Source organism: Myotis nattereri (assembly GCF_964212035.1).
Source record: "Myotis nattereri genome assembly, chromosome: 1".
NCBI lineage: Eukaryota > Metazoa > Chordata > Mammalia > Chiroptera > Vespertilionidae > Myotis > Myotis nattereri.
The window spans coordinates 36,232,977-36,256,366 of NC_138075.1; the positions used below are offsets into that span (position 1 = coordinate 36,232,977).

Below are 23,390 nucleotides of genomic sequence, written 5' to 3' on the forward strand. Positions count from 1 at the left end.
GGATACGTTGAAGTGTTTTTTCAATCAGGATCATCTTCCAAGTATTCCTGTTCATTCATGTCTGCCTCAAATTGCTGGTAAATACATAAAATAGTTACTAATCATTTCAATGCACAGTCCTTTTCTTGCCTCTCTTCTGTGTCAGGGAGGGCATTACACATTCTTATTCTAGCTACATTTCCATATATTTTCAGGAAACAGCCCATCTGAGACTAGCTTGGGAATATTTGAGTTGACTGTTAGGCTCTAGCAGCGGTTCTCAACCTGTGGGTCGCAACCTCTGAAAATACATCCTGCATATCAGATATTTACATTACGATTCGTAACAGTAGCAAAATTACAGTTACAAAGTAGCAACGAAAATAATTTTATGATTGGGGGTCACCACAACATGAGGAACTGTATTAAAGGGTTGCAGCATTAGGAAGGTTGAGAACCACTGCGAGTCTAGTGGAATGTGTATTTTGTTCAGAAGCTGAGTCTAACGCGAATGATTCTGAGTCAGACCAACAATACATAGTGTATTCTCAGCCATGTGATCAGTGTAATAAAAAGTGAACCAAAGTTAAAAGTAGTGTCTTATGGCTAAATGAGTCCTAAAATTCAAGCATTTTTAGGAAATTCTAGTTGATCCATAAGCATATCAAGCAGTTTGGTAAATGTAAGTGGACTAATACCTATTAGTAATTAGCTTTTGAAAGGATTTCATTTGATGTCATTATCAAGTTATACTTTAGAAAACACTGATTAGCCTATCTGTTTAAACTTACCAACGTGGTATCTATGTTTTGTCATACTAATGGAAAGTAGAAGTGTTCTGCTTCGATAATTCACTGTTTCCTATGTTACATCTAATTTTTAAGCCACTAGGACAGTGGTTCTCAACCTTGGCTGCACATTGAATCACCTGGGAATCTTTTAAAAATCCTGATTTCTGGGCCTCATCCTCTGGAAATTCTGTTTCTTTGTTACTAATGTTGTGGCCCCACCCCATAACAAAGAAACAGAATTTCCGGAGGATGAGGCCCAGAAATCAGGATTTTTAAAAGATTCCCAGGTGATTCTAATGTGCAGCCAAGGTTGAGAACCACTGCACTAGGACATTTAAATAACAATTACCATTTAACTTAAAGGCCTCCATGGACAGTACAGTAGGTCAATAACTGTGGTATCTTTGACAGTACGACGACAAAATGTTAACAATGCTATCATTAAAACTGAAATGCTGAAACAATTCTCAACAAAATATACAATACATTATAGTCAAAGGAACATGAAAGAATTGGCTTGTTTCACCTCAAGGCAAGAAAAGCAATAAAAAATTCAGATTTTACTCATTTAAAACTTTGGGCCAGTCACACATCTACTTTGCTATTTCTATGTATCCAAACCCCATTTGTTTTTTTTTGTTTGTTTGTTTGTTTGTTTTTTATTTTTTTTATTTTATTTTTTTCCCCCATTTGTTTATTCTGCCCATTTCACAAAGATAAATAAGTGCTCACCTGGCAAATCAGGGGAATTTTATGTAACAGCATCTCAAATACCTTGGGAGGGAGTGTGTGTTTAAAAACCTTCAGAAGTTCCCGTGGTTGCCCACACATTGAAAGGGCATTGCTGAGATGTTCAACCCCCATTCTGTGCTCTCCTGAAACAAATTGATAAATTCAGAGCAAAATTTTAATGTTCTTCAAAGTATACATTATACAAATTACCAAGAAAGCACCAACTATTAAAACTTTAAAAGCATATCAAGATGAAGGCTGCCCTGGTCAGTGTGGCTCAGTTGCTTGTGTGTCATCCCATGCACCACAAGGTCGAAAGTTGATTCCCAGTCAGGGCACATGTCCAGGTTGTTAGCTCGATCCCCAGTAGGGGCTGTGCTGGAGGCAGCCAATCAATGTTTTTCATCGATGTTTCTCTCCCCCTTTCTAAAATCAATAAAAACATTTTTAAAAAGATAAAGGCTATGCAAACAAGCCTCATAAAGGATATAAATGTGAGAGGAAATGTTGACCTGCCAGATTCGCTGAGGTCAAGCTGAAATATGAATATCTGTAAGAGGTAGGTATTGAGTTTTTTTTTAAAGGTTGTGTTCTGTTATCTTTACATGTGTGGCTGAAGAAATTATAGATAAAACATGTTTTTCTGGCTAAATGATAATTTTAAAAAATCTTTGGGGAGCATTTTTAAAACAAGATTTAGTGTAACGAATTACATATTCAGGGGAAGAAATTAAGAGATTTAAGAACTTTCATCTCAAGTTTTAAATTGAGTTTAGGATGATTGGCTGTAAAGTAAGGATGAAAATTTGTGAAGAGTAGAAATCAGACTTTAAGTTAGAACATGGACTCAGTCTCACTTCCTTGTTTTGGGGAACTGAGGCAAAGATCAGTGAAATGATTTAAGGTTTCAAAGCTAATTAATGCCAGAATTAGTAACAGAACCTTTTTCCAAACCTTGAGACTACAGTATGCTGCCTCTCTTCTGGTGTTATGTAATAACTAGAGGCCCTGTGCACTCGGCAAGGGGGTTGGGGGGGGGGTCTCCCTCAGCCCGGCCTGCACCCTCCCGCAGTCTGGGAGCCCTCAGGGGATTTCTGACTGATGGCTTAGGCCCGTTCCCCCAGCAGTCAGACATCCTTAGCACTGCCTTGGAGACAGGAAAGGCTCCCGCCACCACCACTGCACTGCCTGGCTTGTGGCTGAGCAGAGCTCCCCCTGTGGGAGCGCATTGACCACCAGGGGGCAGCTCCTGCATTGAGCGTCTGCCCCCTGGTGATCAGTGGGCATCATAGCGACTGGTCATTCCACAGTTAAGTCAATTTGCATATTAGCTTTTATTATATAGGATACAAGTTGAAATTTTGACATTTAATATATAACTAGTTAGGAAATAAAATATAGTCTGTAGTTAAATATATTAGACTCTTATTAATGGAAATGAATTTTCCATTTCTTGGTTGAACTACATGGTTGTATGAAAAGTGCATAATGGACAGGAAAAAAATGCTCCCCAAAGATGTATATTAAGTTTAAAATATGCCCTGGCTGGTGTGGCTCAGTGGGCATCATCCTGTGTATGGGAAAGGTTGCTGGTTTGATTCCCAGTCAGGGCACTTGCCCAGGTTGTGGGCTCAATCCCTGGTAGGGGGCATGCAGAAGGCAGCCAATCGATGATCTGCTCTTACATCAGTGTTTCTCCCTCTCTAAAAAGTCAATAGAAATATTTTTAGGCACACATACACACACACCAAAAAATACATATATATGAGAAAGATATGACAGACAAAGGAAGCCTTATCAATATGTAGATTTTAGGATTTAATATTTTGTGTCTATAGACACCTAATTTTACATTTTCAACTTAAGAAATCCTCATTGCTGGGTTTTTTGTAACTTCTCTTAGGCATATGAAGAAGCTATTTCTTGTTCCTGGCTGGGTAGCTCAGTTGGCCAGAGCATTGTCCCAATACACCAAGGTTGTGGGTTCAATCCCGGGTCAGGGTACATACAAGAATCAACCAATGAATACATAAATAAATGGAACAAAAAATTAATGTGTTTTTTTCTCTAAAATCAATAAATAAAAGAAGCTATTTCTTAAATGAAGTACTTTGCTATACGGTTTATTTTAAATTAATACAATTACAGCTTTATGAAAATACTTTAAGTCTAAATGTTTTTAATGTATTCAGCTTTTTTTAAAAAAAAAAGATACAACAGTGCCTGATCTTAAGTTGATGGAGCTAATGTGACACAAAAACAATATGATTAGTTAAGTCAGCCACTAAATTCAATCAAATCATTGGTTCTATGGTCCCAAACAGACATAACCACAATTGAGATGGCTATAGAACTAGACTACCTGACAACAAAGTCATGAAAATTGGGGTTGGTACAGAGGGGAGTGGAAATAATTGAAAAAGATTACAGAAAACTGGGTGAAAGGTTATCGCATTACAATACTAGTTCTCAGTGTTGGATTCATATTGTAATAACCAAGAGGTTTGCCCTAACTGGTTTGGCTCAGTGGATAGAGCATTGGCCTGCAGACTGAAAGGGCCCAGGTTCAATTCCAGTCAAGGGCATGTACCTTGGTTGCAGGCACATCCCCAGTAGGAGGTGTGCAGGAGGCAGCTGATCAAAAAACTATTTCTCTCTGTAAAAAATCAATAAGATATATTTAAAAAAAATAATAACCAGGAGGTTTAACAAATACTGATGCTTGGGTACCACCCCCAGAGATTCTGAGCTAATTGGCTTGGAGTTTGATGGATTTAAAGAATCAGCAATCAAGACTGAGAACTGCTTTAAAAGTCAAATACAGTAAAAGTACATAACCCTTAAAGAGCTAATTAACCAATTTAGGGGTTCACAGAATTAATGCTATTACCTTTGAGAGGGAAAAATTTAAATACACAAGTTTGCAATTATTGTTTTAATCAATTTAATATCTAACATTCATCTCAGTCTAAATACATGATAGCTCTTAAACATAGTGAATAAAAATAAAATGTAAAAAATAATTGTTATTTTTTTCTTTTGGCTTAATATTCAGAATTTTCCTCTCCATATTTATTTTATATTATCCCAATTGAAAAATATTAAAGCTGAAAAGCTCTATTTTAATTGCCCCTTTATTGAGGGAGTATCCATATCTAGGGATTAATCCAGATTTTATGAAGCCCCTAGTTTATATAATTTGGGGGACCCTGTTTAAGAAAATAAAAAAAATTTGTCCTGGCCAGTTTGCCTCAGTGGGTAGAGCATCAGCAGACCAAAGGGTCCCGGGTTTGATTCCAGGTTGCAGGATCCTCCCCAGCCGGGGCCCTGGTCAGAGCACGTGCAGGAGGCAACAAATTGATGTGTTTCTCTCACATCAATGTTTCTCTGTTTTCCCTCTTCCACTCTCTCTAAAAATCAATGGAAAAATATCCTCGAGTGAGGATTAAAAAAGAAAATATAAAATTTTGAATACAAAATTGGTAGGACCCTTCCCAGCACCTTCAAAGAGGCCCATGCAAATGAAGGTCCTTAAAACTTATACTTCATTACTTTGTATAAAATCACTCCTGCTTCTACCATTGTCAGTTCTAATTATTCATTTTGTCATTCATATTTAACAGATATTTTTAGTTCATTTATAAACCTATCTAAAAATTAGTACTGAATAAAATACTGAAATTTTAAACTATGATTAATGTGCAATGATTTTAAGTGGCCGCAATATTTTTTTTAATTTCTCAAAACCTTTACCATGTTCTTAAGTCACCGATTAAAGTTAAAATCTTTAGTATTGCTCTGAATTGTCCAGGGTCTTGACTTCCTCTTTCTCTTTATAAATCCTAGAGGATGCTATCCTCATAAATACAGGTTGAAAAACAAAATCTTTTCAAAAAAGACAAAAGAAGCAAAAACAGGTACAGGTACTGTGATATGGAGGGGAATTTCTAACACTTGAAAAAAATGACATATAAATGGGTGTAATGCTTGTTTATTGAGCATCATCATTTTTCCCTTAGATAAGGCTCAAAAAAATATTTTTCTTTCCAGGGATCAACACCAGAGTAAAAACATGATCATGATATATACAACTAGAGGCCCGGTGCACCAGTGGGGTGCCTCAGCCTGACCTGTGCCCTCTCGCAATCTGGGACCCCTCGGGGATGTTGGACTGCCTGCTGCTCCTGCCTGCCCCCCCTGCTTAACCTAGCCCTGATGCGCCTGCTGCAGGCTCATGCCCAGTCAGTCCATGAGCCCTCCATCTGGCGCCCATTGGTCAGCTGAGCGGCACTCCCTCACTGTGGGAGTGCACTGACCACCAGGGGGCAGCTCCTGCATTGAGCACCTGCCTCCTGGTGGTCAGTGCTTGTCATAGCAACCAGTCAACTGTCAGGTCATTTGGTTGCTTAGGCTTTTATATATATAGATATTTTATACGATACTGATATTATCTACCATCATTTTACCTGACAATATTGTGTTTTCTCTCAAATCTGGAATTGGGTGGGGATAAATTATATTTCAAAAGATAGGTCATGGATATTAAAAGCAAAGTATTCCATACAGGCATCACTACATTAGACAGGACAAGAATGGATAATCATAATGACTTTACCCTAAAAAATAAGTATTTTATAAGAAGGCAGGAAAATGTTTATAAAGCAGTTAAAAACTTTTTTTAAGTTTTGGTTCACACAAGTAACCATTTGGAAAATTCATTTACTTAAATTTTTACCTGATGATAGATGAGGTGTTCTAGCATTTGGCTTTGCTTCTCCATCGGCACTTCCAAGACTGCAACGTAACCTGGAACACTAACTATAACACATTGGAGCTGGCAAGTGGGATGGAGTGACAATGCTGGGACAGTTTCTCTTTAAACTGAAGCACATTGACTAACACAGCTAGCTAGTTAAGTTACTTAACATACATATACTGATCAATAAATGAACAAATTATCATAAAGAACTGCTTACAAAAGAGTGTTTATGCTCTTACCTCTAGATAGCCAAAGCTCTCCCACTTGTACTTCGTGCAGAAAAAGTTCCTGCAACTTTTCATTCCTTGCTGGATCCCACTGCTACGATTCACAAAATATTTAACAATGAGTAATGAATCTGAGGGATGTGCTTACTAATCAAAATTATTTAGTTTTTATTTTAAAATGCACTTCTTAAACCTAGTTTCTAAATCCAAAGTATGACAAATGCAGTTATTCTTTATACTATTTAAACCAATTTCTTAAAATGGAATTACTATTTCAGGCCATAAAAAAAAATACACGAGGGGCTGGGTGGTGGGGGGTAAAGGGGAGACATCTGTAATACTGAGATGCTTGTAATAACTCATCCATATTTTACTTGGCTTACTAAGTACACATATCAGACATCTTACTATAATTAACTATAACAAAGATTACTGTGTATGTTGCCAAACTATTCCCTTGCCTCGGTATTAACATTGCTTGTTGATTGGGAAACAGCCTGGTGGGGAGTTGGCAGTGCCTGGTGTTGGAAGGTTGCTGTGGTTTGCTGCAGCCTGGTGTATGAAGGTGACCAGGGTCACAGGATGCCACATCATTGGAACCATGCCCAGGCCTGGTCTTTAAAGGTAGAGTGAGCACCAGGCTGGCCTGGCTTAGAGGTTGAGCATCCACCTATGAACCAAGAGGTCACGGTTTGATTCCAGTCAAGGGCACATGCCTGGGTTGTGGGCTCCATCCCCAGTAGGGGGCGTGCAGGAAGCAGCCGATCAATGATTCTCGCATCACTGATGTTTCTAGTCCTCTCTCCCTCTCCCTTCCTCTCTGAAATAAAAACATACTTAAAAGAAATTATTTGAAGCAATTGTTCCTACAACGTTTATTGTATAACTGCCTTTTCATAACCCCAAATGGTTCTTCCTTCTTTTTCTTTTGTAAGCGACAATAAAAACTTAGCCTGAACTCCACGTGGGCTCGGAAGTGCCAGCTCAGGAACCAGCCGAGACCCCGATCGGAGGGGGGCCCTGCACTGCGGGGAGGTTACTCGCTACAACGCCACCTGGGCGTCGCCAAAGCTCTTCACCTGGGCGCCGGGTCCATCAGCCTTTGGAGGCTGGGCTCTTCTTTCTGCAAAGACAACGTGGCACGTGCTGAATGGAGTCACCCCGACGCCGGTGTGCGCCGCGCGGACCCCTCCATAGCCGCGGCACCCCGGCACCCCCTCGCCCCGCGGGCCCGCCCGGGCCACGCCCCCGCCGCCGGCGCACTCACTGTCCCGCAGGCGGCGCTTGAAGGCGGGGTCGCCACGCCGCTTCCAGTCGAAGTAAACGCAGTAGCCCAGGAAGGCGACGGCGCCACAGGACGCCAGGGCCGCCAGGAGGCCAAGGAGGGTGCGGATGCAAGGCATCCGGCCGCGGGCGTCCCACGAGCGGAGCGTTGGGCGCGGGCCAGCGAGCGCGGGGAGCCCGGCCGGCCGGCAGGGGGCGTCGGCGCGGCGCCCATACCGGCCTCCGGGCTTCCAGGGCGCAGGGCCACAGGTCGAAGCCTTGCACCACCGCTGCTGGCGGACAGAGGAGGAGGCCAAGGGTCCCAGAGGACCTGGGTGGGAGATCTCACCGCCACCCAGCAACAGAGCTCTGTTCAAACCTAGGTCTGTTACACCAAATTCTGAACCCCATTTACCCAACACACCCCACCCCTGCCCCTGTGCCTACGATGATACCCAATCAGGCAAATCACATTATGTCAGCAATCTGGTTAGCTGGGGAACTGGATCCACTTTAGGACTGTGTTCCCTCACCTGCAAATTTAAGTGGATGCAAAACTTTGGTCGTCATCTCCAGAACTGCTCAGGGAGCTCCTGAGCACTAGCGTACTCCCCAACCTGGTCTCCCTTGTCACCTGAAAGGACCCAGCAGCCCAAAGGACCCAGCCACCTTAGCTCAAAAACTGGAAGAAAGGAATTTTGAAGCAAAAACATTTAGCCTAGAAAAACAAACAAAAAACCCCGTTAATTTGCTGAGCTGACTGACCCTGACAGCTAAAGCTCCTATAGCAAACCCAACTCAGAGAACCATCATCCTTGCTATGCTTTTCTTCCTAATATTTGCCTTATTCAGCAGACACAGCAGAAAGAAGGTAAGACCTTGCCCCAAATATCAGAGTTTTGAATTTAAACTAAGCCAAAGGGAAAGGTATAAGCTATGTAAGGACCTAAAAAATGAAATAGTTCATCTTTTTTTGTTTGGTTATTCAGCTGCTCCTTACGATTTAATGATATTGCTCGAGTGTGCATCGCAAGGTGCTCATCACGGCCGTGACTACAGCTGGGGCTGAGAAGCAGCCCAGGCCCTCACAGTTTGAGTTAGCAGATGTGAGTTGCATATAATTGTTTTCTTGGCTGCTGTATGTTTTTTCTTCCTACGATGACTCGGTCTTATAGTTGGGAACTCGAGCTATTGTCAAAACCTGATTGTAAACACAAAAATAGAGGACAGCATTGGAATCCAGTGTTACTGGTGATCTTGGAGTTTTGGGTTCAGAACCTTAGTGATGGATTTAGCCTGGTTCCAAAGGATATTTTTCTAGGCTGACTGGTCTTATCTTCTAATAAAACCACTCTATTGCCTTTTTGCCCCTTCCCATCCATTATTTCCAATGAACTCATAGTTAATCTCTATGGTACATGGAGAGGGATAGGGCCAGGGAAACTGAAGCAAGGTGGGTGTTCAGGGAATTATTACAGCGATTAAAAATAAACAGATTACTCAAACTGAAATTGCCACAGAGACCATGTGGAAAGTAACTGAAAAATTTTAAGGCAAGTTTCTATGGTATGTATTTTTCTTCTCAAACATAGACACCACTCTTGCTAATTTGGTGATCAGAATTTCTAAAAAGCTTTGGTCATTTTTCAAATTGAGAAAGCATTAATAATTGTCTCCAAAGCATAGTTCTAAGCTGGATAATAGCTCTTTCTTTTAAACAGCTTTATTGGAATATAACTAATATACAATAAATTGTACATTTTTAAAGTGTACAATTTGATACATTTTGACATATGTATACATCCCTAAAACCATTCCCACAATTAAGATAGTATTCATATCCATCACCCCCAGAATTGTTTAGGCCCCTTTTTAGTCCCTTCTTCCACTCTTCCTCACCTCCTCCACCATCCCCTGCTTTCTGTCAATATAGATTAGTTTGTACTTCCTAGATTATTGTATAAATGGAACCACACAATATGTACTCTTTTGTCTGGCTTCTTTCATTCAGCATAATCATTTTGAGAGCCATCCATATTGTTTTATCAGTAGTACATTTTTATTGGTAAGTAGCATTTCATTTTATGGACATACTACAATGTATTTAACCATTCATCTGTTGAGGGACATTGTTTCATGTTTTGCTATTACAAATAAAGCTGTTATAACTATTTGTATACAAGTCCTTATAAGGATAAAATATTTTCCATTCTCAACTCCTAAAGGTGAAATGGTTGCATCATATGGTAGGAGTATTTAGTTTTTAAAGAAATTGTCAAACATCTTTCCAAAATGATTAAACCATTTTGCATTACTACCAACATTATATGAGAGTTCCAGTTCCTCCATATTGTTGCCGACATTTGGTATGGTCAACCTTCTCAATTTTAGCATTTCAGTAGGCATACAGGATTCTCACTGTGGCTTTATCTTGTATTTTCCTAAAGGCTAATAGTGAACACCTTTTTAAAAGTCTTTATTCTTTTAGAGAAGTTTTAGGTGCAGTAGAAAGTATGGAGGGCCCCCATATACTGATCCCACACACACACCCTCCCCTACTACCAACATCACAGAGTGGCACATTTCTTGCAATCAATGAAACTGCACTGACACATCATTATCACCCAAAGTCTATAATTTACATTAGGGTTCACATTTTTAAAAAAAATCTTCACCCAAGGATATTTTTCCATTGATTTTTAGGGAGAGTAGAAGAGAGGGAAAGACAGAGAGAAACATCGATATGAGAGAACCACAATTGGTTGCCTCCTACAGGAGCCCCGGCCAGGACCAGGGCCCAAGTCAGGAGGAGCCTGAAACCAAGATACATGCCCTTGACCAGAATTGAACCTGGGACCCTTTCGTCAACACTCTACCCACTGAGCCAAACTGGCTAGGGCCATTAGGGTTCACTCGATGTTATGCAAATATATGACTAGAGACCTGGTGCACGAAATTCGTGCACAGCTAGGGTCCCTAGGCCTGGCCAGTGATCAGGGCCATCGGGACCTTCCGGCTGCCAGCCTATGGCTTCCGGCTGCTGGCTGGGACCTTCCTTCCCCGGCCAGGGCCTTTCTTCATTCTGCACTGCCCCCTGATGGTCAGTGCACATCATAGCGAGTGATCAAACTCCAGGTCAAACTCCTGAGGAGACACTTTGCATATTAGCCTTTTATATATATATAGATTTTGACCAATGTATAATTACATATACCCATCAGAATAACATTATGCAGTTTTACTCTGCTACATCTATCCAATCTCTCCCTCTCCCAACCCCTGACCTTTATACCGTAACCATAACTTTGCCTTTTCCAGAATGTTGTATAGAGTCTTTTCAGATTGGCGTCTTTCACTTAGTAATATGCGTTTAAGTCCCTCCATGTCTTCTCTTGACTTAATAGTTTATTTCTCTTAGTGGTAATATCCTGTTGTCTAGATGTACCTGTTTTTTCATTCACTTACTGAAGGGACATCTTGGTTGCTTCCAAGTTTTGGTAACTATGAATAAAGCTGCTGTAAACATCTGTGTGTAGGTTTTTGTGTAGACACACGTTTTCAACTCATTTCAATATATATACTAAGGATCATGATTGCTGGATCATATTCTAAGAGTATGTTTAGTTTTGTAAAAAAATATAACCACACTGCCTTTCAAATTGATGTGCTTTTTGCATTCCACTAGCAGTAAGAGTTGTTCTTCCACATTCTCACCAGGACTTGGTATTACCAGTGTTTTTGAATTTTTGCATTCTAATAGGCATGTAGTGGTATGTTTTAATCTACAATTCCCTGATGACATATGATGTAGACCATCTTTTCACATACTTACTTGCCATCTATCTTCTTGGTGAAGTGTCTGTCTTTGGCCCATTTTTAAATTGTATTATTTCCTATTGTTGCATTTAGAATTTTTTTTGTGTGTGTATTTTGGATAATAGCATGCTATGGTCTGAATGTTTGTCTCCCCCCACCCCCAATTTCCATGATGGTATTAGGAGGGGGAGCTTTTTAGAGATGATTACATCATGAGGGTGGAGCCCTCATGATTGAGATTAGTGCCCTTTGAAAAGAGCCCTGCAGAGCTCCCTAGCCCAGTGGTCGGCAAACTCATTAGTCAACAGAGCCAAATATTAACAGTACAACGATTGAAATTTCTTTTGAGAGCCAAATTTTTTAAACTTAAACTATATACGAAGGTACCTTGTTACTAACTTAATTATGGTACTCCTAAGGCTTAGGAAGAGCCACACTCAAGGGGCCAAAGAGCCGCATGTGGCTTGCGAGCCGCAGTTTGCCGACCATGGCCCTAGCTCCTTCTCCCTCAGAACCCTGACCATGTCGGCACCTTGATCTGACCTTCCCACCCTGCAGAACTATGAAAAATATTTTTTTATAACCCCCCCAGTTTATGGTATTTTTGTTAGAGCAGCCCAAAGAGACTAAAAAATAATCAGATTTTTTATACTTTTTCTTGTTTATGGCTTGTCTTCTCATTCTCTTGATGAACACTATAAGTGCTTATTTGCCATCATTATGTCTTCTTTGGTGAAGTGTATATTCAAATCTTGGTAAAAAGAACTATTAAATAAGGATCATTAGTAAATAAATAAACAAACAATTCAAAAGTAATTTTTCTCACCATAAGTAAACAGTTGTCGTTTTTGGTGTGTATGTATTTTTTAATCCTCACTAGAGGATATTTTTTTTTCCCATTGATTTTTAGAGAGAGTGGGAAGGGGGGGACACATCAATTGATTGCCTCCTGTATGTGCCAGGGGGCCAGGGATCAAGCCTGCAACTGAGGTATGTGCCCTTAACCAGATTCTAAACCAAGTTCTTCAGTGCTCAGGCTGACACTCTAACCACTTAGCAGAACTGGCTAGGGTGGTAAACAAGTTTTTGACATTTTTACTATGTGTTAGATGCTGGACCAGACACTTTGTGGGATACAACTGTGACTAAGGAGGACATAAGAAACTAAACATCTAGTCTATAATAATAAAAGTATAAGACGCTAATTAGACTGGACAGCCAAATGACCTTCCAGACGAAGCAGTGGTGGCGGGGGCCGAGGCAGAAGCGGTTAGGAGTGATCAGGCAGGCAGGAGAGCAGTTAGGGGTGATCAGGCAGGCAGGTAAGTGAGTGGTTAGGGGCGATGAGGCAGGCAGGCGAGTAGTCAGGGGTGATGAGGCAGGCAGGCAGAGTGGTTAGGGGCAATCAGGCAGGCAGACAAGTGGTTAGAGGTGATCAGGCAGGCAGGCAGAGTAGTTAGAGGCAATCAGGCAGGCAGGTGAGCAGTTAGGGGCACCAGGCAGGCAGGCAGGCGAGCAGTTAGGGGCATCAAGCAGGCAGGCAGAATGGTTAGGGATGATCAGGCAGGCAGGCAGAGGCAGTTAGGGACAATCAGACAGGCAGGCAAGCAGTTAGGGGCAATGAGGCAGGCAGGCGAGTGGTTAGGAGCCAGCGGTCCCAGATTACGAGAGGGTGCAGGCCGGGCTGAGACCCCCCACCCATACACAAATTTCGTGCACCGGGCCTCTAGTAGGATAATAAGACACATGCATCAGTAGCATAATACAAGGTAAGTTGTCAAGAAAAATAATACAGATTGAAAATGCTATCAGAGCCCAAAAGGAGATATTCTGGTGATAATGAGAAGTCAGCAAAACTTCATGGAAAAGTAGCTCCTGAGATAGCTCTGGACAAATAAGGATCAGAATTATGGGGGGAACAGAAGGGGTAAAACATAGAGGTGGGTAGGGGCAGGTTTGGGCAATGCCTGTATAATTCTGGCTCCTGGCCTCAGATCTATTTTTGTCCTGACTTATTTTACCAATTTCTCCTCCTCCTTGTGCTTGGAGCACTTTACTCTCTTATCGTCTCTCTCCTCCCATTTGCCTGGCCAATTCATAATTGTGACTGGGCTTTTGCTTTCTATGTAAAGTCTTCCCAAACCAACTTTGCCTTCAAACTTGGGCTCTGTATCACTATCTCATGCATGCTGAAACTTCATATGTTTATCACACCTGCAGTTAAGAATTACACAGATTAAGGGTTTAACATCTACTTCACTGGATTATACATTCCATGAAAATACAGGGACTTTTTTGTCTTGTCAGGCAAATTAATAGCTTAATCCATATAGATTTCAATAATTTAAAGAAATTTCATAGAAGACATGGTATGTATATGCTAACGTAAGTACAAACATCTTCCTTAGTGAAGGATTGAAAAAGTAGAAATTATGCAAAACAACCAACCATAAAAGTACACAAAGGAATGCTAAAATAGAAATCTCCATAATCTTCAAAGTCCTTGATTTTAATAGCACCTTCCATTTTATTTATTTATATTTTAAAATGTTTTTATTAATTTTTAGAGATAGATTGAAATATCGATGAGAGAGAAACATCGATTGGCTACCTCCTGCACAGCCCCTACTAGAGATTAAGCCTGCAACTTGGGCATGTGCCCTGACCAGGAATTGACCTCTTGGTTCATGGGTCGATGCTCAACCACTGAGCCACACCAGCCGGGTGCACCTTCCACTTTAGATATTGAGTGTCTTTATACTTTTACTTTTAAATAAGATAACATTTATTTATAAAAATCATAGAGGAAGAAGAAGCAATTTGTATAAGAAATGAGCTTAGGAACAAGTTATAGAGGCAAAGGAAGGGCCCTAGGAGCTTGGGCATGAGGAAGGTAATGGTAAAGTGCCCTGGCGGGGAAGGGAAAGGGAAAGGGACAGGGACAGGGACAGGGACAGGGAATGATGTGGGCATGCTCCTACGAGTACCTATACTTTTACTTTTTTAGTCACATGCAAGATTGTTTACTCAAAGGTTAAGCTAAACTCAAAATATGCCCAATATTTGAATTTAATACCTAATCAGTATTCACTTACTATCTTCTCTTTAATTTTAATACCTAGTCAATATTCACTTACTTTCATAAGAATTTCTAGGCCCAAATAAAAGAATTTTAACAGTGTCCATATACCCAATGAATATATAATTTTGCTCTCTGTAACAAAGTCCCAATACTTCATTACCAGATTTATATCAATTAGAAGGGACAATATCCAAGCTGATAACTAGTTATCTCAGATTTAATGAATTGGTACTCAAGGAAATCGTTAATTGATTTATCTAATGTCTGAATCTAATATCTAATATCTAATGTCTAATGTCTAATCTAAGTATCTAATGTCTGAATCTAAGGTTGCCTCCTTCTTCCAACTGGATTTGAATGACACACTTTTCTCAATTTTATAATTAAGTTTTAGAAAAATTTTATTGTGAAAACTGAAGAATATATTGAATATGCTTTGTTTTCTGAAGTCTGATTTTCCAACTATAAATTACTGGCACTTAGGAAAACAACAATCACTTCAATGAAAATTAAATATATAAAGCCTATGTTTAAAACATGGCCTTTATTAATACTGCCCACTGAGCTCCATTTTTATTTTACATTGAAATACTTCTGCTTTGCAAAGAAAAGACAGAGAAGTGCATTTTACAAGAGTACTTTTTTGTTTTTAATTTTCTGTGAAAATGGAAGGAATCTGAATCACAAGTTCACAATGTGGTAAAATGAAATTAAGAAACAATTATTTTAGTAATGCTATGCCATCACTAGTGTTTGGCTCTGACTTGGTTGTTGTAAATCAGATCCTGATATACAGTCTAGAGCATCTAGGTTATTAATCTACAGCATATTAAACACAGATAAGGAAGTTAAAAAAAAACCCTTTCAATGTACAAACATGAATTTAAAAACTGATTTTAAAAAATCACGTTTTTACATAATGTATATGGCAAAACTGCTTTAAATACACGATTTTGGAAGAATTATTTACAAAATGTATCAGTCTGTGGAACAATTCACAGACATAGCATACATAATTGCTTTACTTGGTTGCATCTCAACTTTGGGAGATATAAATTCATTCGGCAGTATAGCAAACATAAAAACTGTGACACAGTATCTTAAGGGCAACCAAAAATTTGATCCTCAAAACAGTTTAAATACTAGGACTGCCAAAGTGTCTAAAAGAGAATGTACTTTAATGATCCAGATGCCCATTCATAGATCATTCTGCTTGAAGGACTGAGACAGACTCCCTTCAGTACAGGCAGAGCTGCTGGTGCAGCCTCCTGTAAGAGGGACAGCTGAGAGCTATTGTCATCCAAAGAGTGAATTAACCTAGAATTTTCTTTTTTTCAATTTTATTAATATTTTAAAAAATACATAAAAATACAACATCCAATGTCTGAATAAATATATTTAACAAGTTGCAAGATAATACCTTATTTTACACAAAAATTTCAGCTTTAGAAATCTTGTTAAATAACTTCATTGTTGTTATATATTTCATTTTTGTCTTTTTGTAACAAAATAAAAACTCTGAAATTACATAGAAAAAAGACAAAATATTTTTGTCAAGGGATAAGATAGTCCACTGAAAACTTATTCACAATTCCACTGTAAACATTAATAAACATTAAAATATTTGCATAATTGTGTGCTCAAAAATACTATAAAAAGTGGAAGACTTATTACAACTGTAGTTTTCAGTCAACTACACTTCCTTTCACAATTTATTTTGTCCCATTTACACCTTTAAACCTGGGCACACTGCTGAACATATACTTTGGCAGTTCTACATAGCAAGTGCTTCCACAAAAATAAAAAAGAACAACAACGACAATAATAAAAAACAAAAACACACAACATAAACCCCCTACTCACCAAGTGTTCAGTCCACCTTAGTGAAAGTGCAGCAGTAACTATTCAGCTGGATAATGTTTTGATGTTTATCATGTGCACTTGCCTGTCTATGATTTCTCTAACACCTGAAAGCTTTATTATACAAATTCATATTTTCTAAGTGCCCTTTTTCTATCTTCACAAAAAATGAAAAAAAATGGAGGAAAAATTATGACAAATACATCAGGCTGCCTACATTTCAATTATTAATCAGCTTACTTTTTGCAACAGAATAAAGAAAAGAAGGGAATAGATACCATCCAGCCTGGAAGGGCCGACAGGATATACTTAGCAATGTCAAGCCAGTTGAGTGCTTCCTGTGGTTGTATTTCAGAGTTTGGGATTTATGTCCATGGCAGCAAACTGCTGGGAAGGCAGAGAAACGAGTATCACCTGCATTCTACAGCAAGTACATTCTGTGGGGGAGATGATGATGAGGGACTCATTCCAGTGTCTGACGAAGCAGATGACATGGAGGCTCCTGCGTGAGACACTGTGGAATCAAAACAACTACGTTAGACTCAAAAACTGTTATGCAAAGATGCCCAGTCACTGGCAAGATAGGAATTCTTAACATTATTCACTTCAGTTGTAGTCTTCTTAGATGCTGCATGTAGGAATAACAAACTATCAGCAAAAAACTTTGGCTCAAATGAGTAGAATCAGTCTCTGATCAGTAAAGTAACTCAGATAAAAAAAAAAAGCGCAACATAAAATTTAAATATTAAAAAGACAAACTCTTTTTTATTTTAAATCCTAAGACTCCCAGACCCTTGTTTTTATTATTTATTGATTTTTAGAGAGAGAGAAGGGGGGAGAGAGAAAGAAACATTGATTTGCTGTTCCACTTATTTATGCACTCATTAGTTGCTTCTTGTATGTGCCGACCCAAAACTGAACCCAAAACCTTGGTGAATCTGGATGATGCTCTAACCCAGTGGTCGGCAAACTGCAGCTCGGCAAACCGAGCCACATGCAGCTCTTTGGCCCCTTGAGTGTGGCTCTTCCACAAAATACCAGCTCTTCCACAAAATACAGACTTCTGCGCATGGACCACGAAGTTTCAATCGCACTGTACATGCGCGCCCGCACGTGGTATTTTGTGGAAGAGACAGAGTCAAGGGGCCAAAGAGCCGCATGTGGCTCGTGAGCCACGGTTTGCCAACCATGGCTAACCAAATGAGCTGCCCAGCGAGGGCCTGAGACTCTTAAACCCCTACTTAAAGGTCCCTAGGAGGAATTCATCTTGCCCCATATCAGAAACATCAACCAGATATCAATTCTCACTACATCAGATTCCTGTTTTATCTCTGGGCTATAGGACCCGAGAGAATTCACTTATCTCAGAGAATTGCCTCTAAGCAGCTAACCATTGGCCTCCCATCTTTATTCTGTCCCAATACACCTGATGGACACAATATTCTTATAAGCAACAGGAGCTTTCCAGATCTGATAGAACCAAGAGGATAAGGATGGAAGTGTTTGTGGGTGCTGAGAACAAAGTCCTCAGGTGACATTAACCTAATTCTCCCGGAGGACATACACAGATGAAGGATTGCTACTCTAAGCATGAGGTGCTTTGCCATTATTTATTTACTTTTTTGAGATCAAAGGAATGTTTATTACAGCACTTATGGGCCTACCTCCTCCATAAATAAAATCTGTAGTCGGAAAGTAGGACCATGACAGATACGGGAAAGAGAATAGTAGGAAGGATCAGGGATTAGTACCCTCGTAAAACTCAGCCCCCCTCCCCCAATCCCTTTCAGGTGTACTAACGAGGTGCCTGGGACTTCCACTGGAGAGGACGCAGTAAGACTCCTGCTACAGGATCTCAGAATTTAGGAGGGCAGCGGCGGGGTGGGGGATTGTTGCAGGTTCAGCCTATGACCCAGGTCCAAAAATTCCAGCCTTCTCTGCCAACTCCAGGGCTAACTTCAGGTTCTGTTCAAACAGCTCACACCTGATGGGCATTTCCAGGGAGTAGAATGGATTCTTGAGGGCAAAGTCTGAGTAAATCTCATAAATCTTTCGGAGTAGAGAGTCTATTCCAGCTTGCCTAGGGTCTGCCAGCACCACAAACTTGATTCCTGTCAGGGTCTGGAAGCAGTGCAGCTTGAATGTGTCTGTCTCCAGCGTCTCAATGCCTGAGCTGCCTCGTTCAGGAGACAGCTGGGAGTCGATTGCGAACAGCGAATGGAACATGGAGGCCAACATGAGCTTCTCATTGGAGGTGAGGCGGGGCCGGCCGAATCCTACGGACACGGGGTAGTTGGCAGGTTGCCGATACTCCAGCACCTCTTTGCCATCGGCCGTGTACTTGCCGTTCACGTCCTTGCCATTGATGGCCAGCACTGCGTGGCCCACCCGGATGCCGTCGCGCTGGCCGAAGACAACTAGCGCTCGCTTGTCGTGTAGCTTGAGGAGCAGATCAAGCGGGTAACTGAACGTTTTCTCAGCCTCGGATCGTGGCGCGTAGCTGTCCAGATGGTAAATCAGGCGGCCAGCTTTGTTCACCACGCACACACTGAAAATGGCCATCGCTGCGCCGCGGCGGGGAGCCCGGCAATGGGTGGCCTGGAGGGAACGCAGTCACTGGACCCTCCCGCCCTCACTTCCCCGCCCGCCGCCGGCAGCGCTTGCGCACTTCTGTTTTGCCATTTTTTAGTTCCTGTTTTATCTTCTCTTTCTTTGCAAAACTCACCTGTTTTCTGCTAATCTTTGCCCAATTGTTCCTTTTTTTAAAAAAATACATTTCATTGATTTTTTTTACAGAGAGGAAGGGAGAGGGAGAGAGAGTTAGAAACATCGATGAGAGAGAAACATCCATCAGCTGCCTCCCCCACTCTCCCCACCCGGAATGCACCTGCAACCAAGGTACATGCCCTTGACAGCAATCGAACCTGGGAATGACACACTATCCACTGAGCCAAACCAGCTAGGGCTGTTCCTTTTTTTTTTTTTATAAATATTTTTGATTTCAGAGAGGGAGGGAGAGGGAGAGAAACATCAATGATGAGAGAGAATCACTGGTCAGCTGCCTCCTGTATGCCCTCTACTAAGGATTGAACCTGAAACTTGGGCATGTGCCCCGACCGGGAATCTATCGTAAACCTCCTGGTTCATAGGTTCATGCTCAACCACTGAGCCATACCAGTTGAGTCAATTGTTCCTACTTTATTGAACATTTTCAATTAGTTTCAATTGTTTAAGTATGTCTCTCAGAGTGTGTGTACTACCAATATAACATTAATTCATTACTACAAATTTTGACATGTATGATAGAAGTCTCACTTCAACTACAAAAAACTAAGAGAACAGAAGAGGGAAGGAGAATCTTTTCAATTGTCTGAAACTTATATCACCTTTAGGAAACTCTAAAGTGTTGAGGGTTCTCTGAAGAAATTTCAATTTAACTTGCCCTTTTTTTCTTTTTGTGTTTAAAAAAGACACAAAAAAGACACAAAAAAGACTTTGATCTTTGAGATCAAAGTCTGGATCTCATTCTTCTCTGTACTTCTACTACCTAGAAGAGCGCCTGGCACATGGTATGTATGCATTAATGTTGTTCACCTGAATTATCTTATATGGTAGTTGCTTAGGAAATGACATATGATCCCAACAATCTGGTGAACCTCATAATAATACAGTACCTAAAAGTGAAGACTTTTTGCTATTTACAGTATTTAAAGAAAAGACAAACATGGAAATCATCCCTTTTATCTCAACCATATCCCTTTCCATTTGCTCTGTATTTCCAGGAATTAAAAACAGTTGTAGTTGCACTGGGAATAGAACGATTCAAGACCACATATGACACAAGTCATTCTGTCAGTAATTCATCCTTTAACTCTCTGCCATGGGCGACAAAATTCCCAGTGCAGGTAATTTACCTTTTATTTATTTTTTAAAGAAACAGCCCTCCCAGAACCCACCTCTCCTTGACCCATCCTGCTCCTGGAGTAGTTGCTTTCTAGGACTGCTATGCAATGGTCAGCCTAGTGATTTCCTTCAGCATCCTGAGATTTTCCTTACTGTTTCTCTATGTGGAATTCCTTGTTTGCTGGATCTCACGTTGTCTTCTTAGCTTGGCTTCTAGTTTACAGTGCTACCATCAAGAAATGTGACATGAGAAACCCATTTTTCTTTGTATGTACCTTTATATGGTAAACTTTTGGAATCTTCTCTTTATCCATAGGGTTCTGAAATTTCATAATGTGCTTTGGTATAATTTTTCTCTCCTATTCTTCATAGAGGTCACAGTGAGTCCTTTCAACTGTCTATCTCATATCCTTCAGTTCTGGAAATCTTTAATATTGTTTTTGATGACAACTTCCTATGTTTATTCAGTACTTCTAGAAATCCTATGATTCAGAATATTTCTCATTCTTCTCTCCTACTGTCTTTTTGACCTTCTATTGGGATTTCTTTAGCTTTGCTATCTATCCATTCTACTACATTTTTTATAAATTCCTGCTATCATATTTTTAAAATATTTTTATTGATTTCAGAGAGGAAAGGAGGAGGAGAGATAGATAGAAACATTAATGATGAGAGAGAATCATTGATTGGCTGCCTCCTGCACACCCCACACTGGGGATCAAGCCTGCAACCTGGGCATGTGCCCTAACCAGGAATCAAACCGTGACCTCCAAGTTCATAGGTCGACACTCAACCACTGATCCATGCTAGCTGGGCTCTGCTCTTATATTTTAACAGATTTGTCTTGTTCTCTAAATTTTATTATTATATTCTTGTTTTGAGACTGCCATCTCTTTCCTATATCTCTGGATATTATTTATAGTTTGGTGTCTTTATGTGGTATGTCTATTTTTTTCCAAGTTCCTTTTTTTCTACTTTGGCTTCTGTCTTCATATATGTAGAGGCTTTCCTATCTGGTATTATGGCTTCCATATTTAAGAGAGGGACATTAAAAAGCTAACCAGAAGCTGTGCATGCATAGTAGGTAGGGTTTTTCAGTGGTGGGCACTGCACGTGTAATTGGCAAGGATCTTGCTTTCTGATTCAGGAACCTCCAAATGTTGGTATCTATGGACACCATTTCTCTTAGGTGTCCAGTTTCTCCAGAGGTTTCCTTCCACCTTGTCCCAGGAATGAGCATGCACTTGATTGATGGCTCTCGGGGAACCAACAGGCTAAGATCTCGGTTGGAAAGAGGATAGGAGTCTCACTATTCAGTTCTGCAAACTTCTACTCATGACTGTATTTTTGGTTTAGCATTTAGCTCTCACCTTCACCTGTGACTGATATCCCTGAGTATACAAGCTTATTGAGCCCCGTCATCCACCTTATTCTCTGACAGTGCTGTGGGAAAAAGGTAGTTTGCTGCACAGGGTCAGACAAAAGAATCTAATTTTTCCTTCCATTTTCAAACAAACTCCATTTTTCAGGCTCACCCCATATCCCTACCTTTATAGTTTTCTGGGGTGCTGTGGTATGAACTGGCTTGTTTTGTCCTACTGCAAGAATAAACAAGCTTAGGTTTTAGCATTCCCTTATCTGCTCGGACAGTTACAGTAGTTTATCTGCTCCTCAGCTTCCAAAAGATAGGCTGTTGATATTGCTTATCGGTCACACTCTGCTGTGCCATTCTCTTGTCCTTGTGAGTATAAGGCTTTCGATTTTCTTTACTGTTATTTTAGTTGGGATTTGGATAGAGTAGATATGAACATGTCAATATTTAACTAGGAATTAATCCTATACTTTTTATTTATTAATAAATTTTTAAAAATATATTTCTTTATTGATTTTAGAGAGGAAGGGAGAGGAAGAGAGAGATAGAAACATCAATGATGAGAGAGAATCACTGATCAGCTGCCTCCTGCACATCCCCCCCAACTGGGGATCAAGCCCACAACCCAGGTGTGCCCTTGACTGGAACTGAACCTGGAACCTTTCAGTCCACAGGCCGACGCTCTATCAACTGAGCCAAACCGGCTAGGGCTGTGGTCGGGAAACCGCGGCTCGCGAGCCACACGCAGCTCTTTGGCCACTTCAGTGTGGCGCTTCCACAAAATACCACGTGTGGGCGCACACGTACAGTGCAATTGAAACTTTGTGGCCCATGCGCAGTTTGCTGACCACTGGGCTAGGGCAATCCTCACATGAGGATATGTTTTGTTGGCTTTTAAAAAATTAATTTCAGAGAGGGAGAAAGGGAGAGAGAGGGGGAGAGAGAGGAATAGGAAGAGGAAAAGGGAAGGAGAGAGGGAGGTAAGAGAGAGATGAAAGAAAGAGAGAGAGGAAGGAAGGAAGGAAGGAAGGAAGGAAGGAAGGAAGGAAGGAAGGAAGGAAGGAAGGAAGGAAGGAAGGAGAGAGAAAGAAAGAAACAAACATTGATCAGTTGCCTCCAGTGTATGCATCCCAACCCGGACCAAACTGGCAACCTAGGTATGTGCCCTTCAACCTTTCTGGTGTATGGGATGACGCTCCAACCAACTGAGCCACCGGGCCGAGGCAATCATACACATTTTTAAGGTCTAGGTCAGACACTATTCTCTCCCCATGACTACTCCAAAGTAATTTCTCCTCCCAACTCCTATACTTGTTATCATTCTTGGGTCCCTCATCATACATTGTCCCACTAGACATTAATATCTTTGAGATCAAAGTCTGGATCTCATTCTTCTCTGTACTTCTACTACCTAGAAGAGCGCCTGGCACATGGTATGTATGCATTAATGTTGTTCACCTGAATTATCTTATATGGTAGTTGCTTAGGAAATGACATATGATCCCAACAATCTGGTGAACCTCATAATAATACAGTACCTATTAATAGGCGGCCAGTAAAATGTTGAGCAAAGAGTGAATTCCAAGCAAGTAAATTCTTGAGAACC

At 40.6% G+C, this 23,390-nt stretch overlaps 3 protein-coding genes across 4 annotated transcripts in view; all 3 read right to left on the reverse strand.

Annotated features, from left to right (window-relative positions):
- Positions 1–20: 20 nt before the first annotated feature.
- Positions 21–7,891, reverse strand: TOMM20L (translocase of outer mitochondrial membrane 20 like; the record flags this gene model as incomplete). Of its 2 annotated transcripts, XM_081104333.1 has the most annotated exons (5): positions 21–74; positions 1,503–1,645; positions 6,501–6,582; positions 7,568–7,611; positions 7,756–7,891. In XM_081104333.1, 5 exons carry the CDS (start codon positions 7,889–7,891, stop codon positions 21–23), a joined length of 459 nt encoding a protein of 152 aa, XP_080960459.1. The 2 variants fall into 2 exon arrangements, with proteins under 2 accessions (XP_080960459.1, XP_080960458.1); XM_081104332.1 differs by lacking the exon at positions 7,568–7,611 and having other exon boundaries at positions 7,703–7,891.
- A 7,379-nt stretch (positions 7,892–15,270) lies between these two features.
- The window catches only part of ARID4A (AT-rich interaction domain 4A), a 65,309-nt gene continuing 57,189 nt past the window's right edge, over positions 15,271–23,390 (reverse strand). The window contains exon 24 of the mRNA XM_081104371.1: positions 15,271–17,023. Coding sequence (XP_080960497.1) covers positions 16,920–17,023 — 104 coding nt within the window. The 3' untranslated portion in view covers positions 15,271–16,919. The remainder of the gene's footprint in view (positions 17,024–23,390) is intronic.
- Positions 17,335–21,029, reverse strand: LOC308528673 (trafficking protein particle complex subunit 4-like). Its single transcript, XM_081104421.1, has one exon. The coding sequence runs from the start codon at positions 19,069–19,071 to the stop codon at positions 18,415–18,417; it is 657 nt and encodes a 218-aa protein (XP_080960547.1). The 5' UTR covers positions 19,072–21,029; the 3' UTR covers positions 17,335–18,414.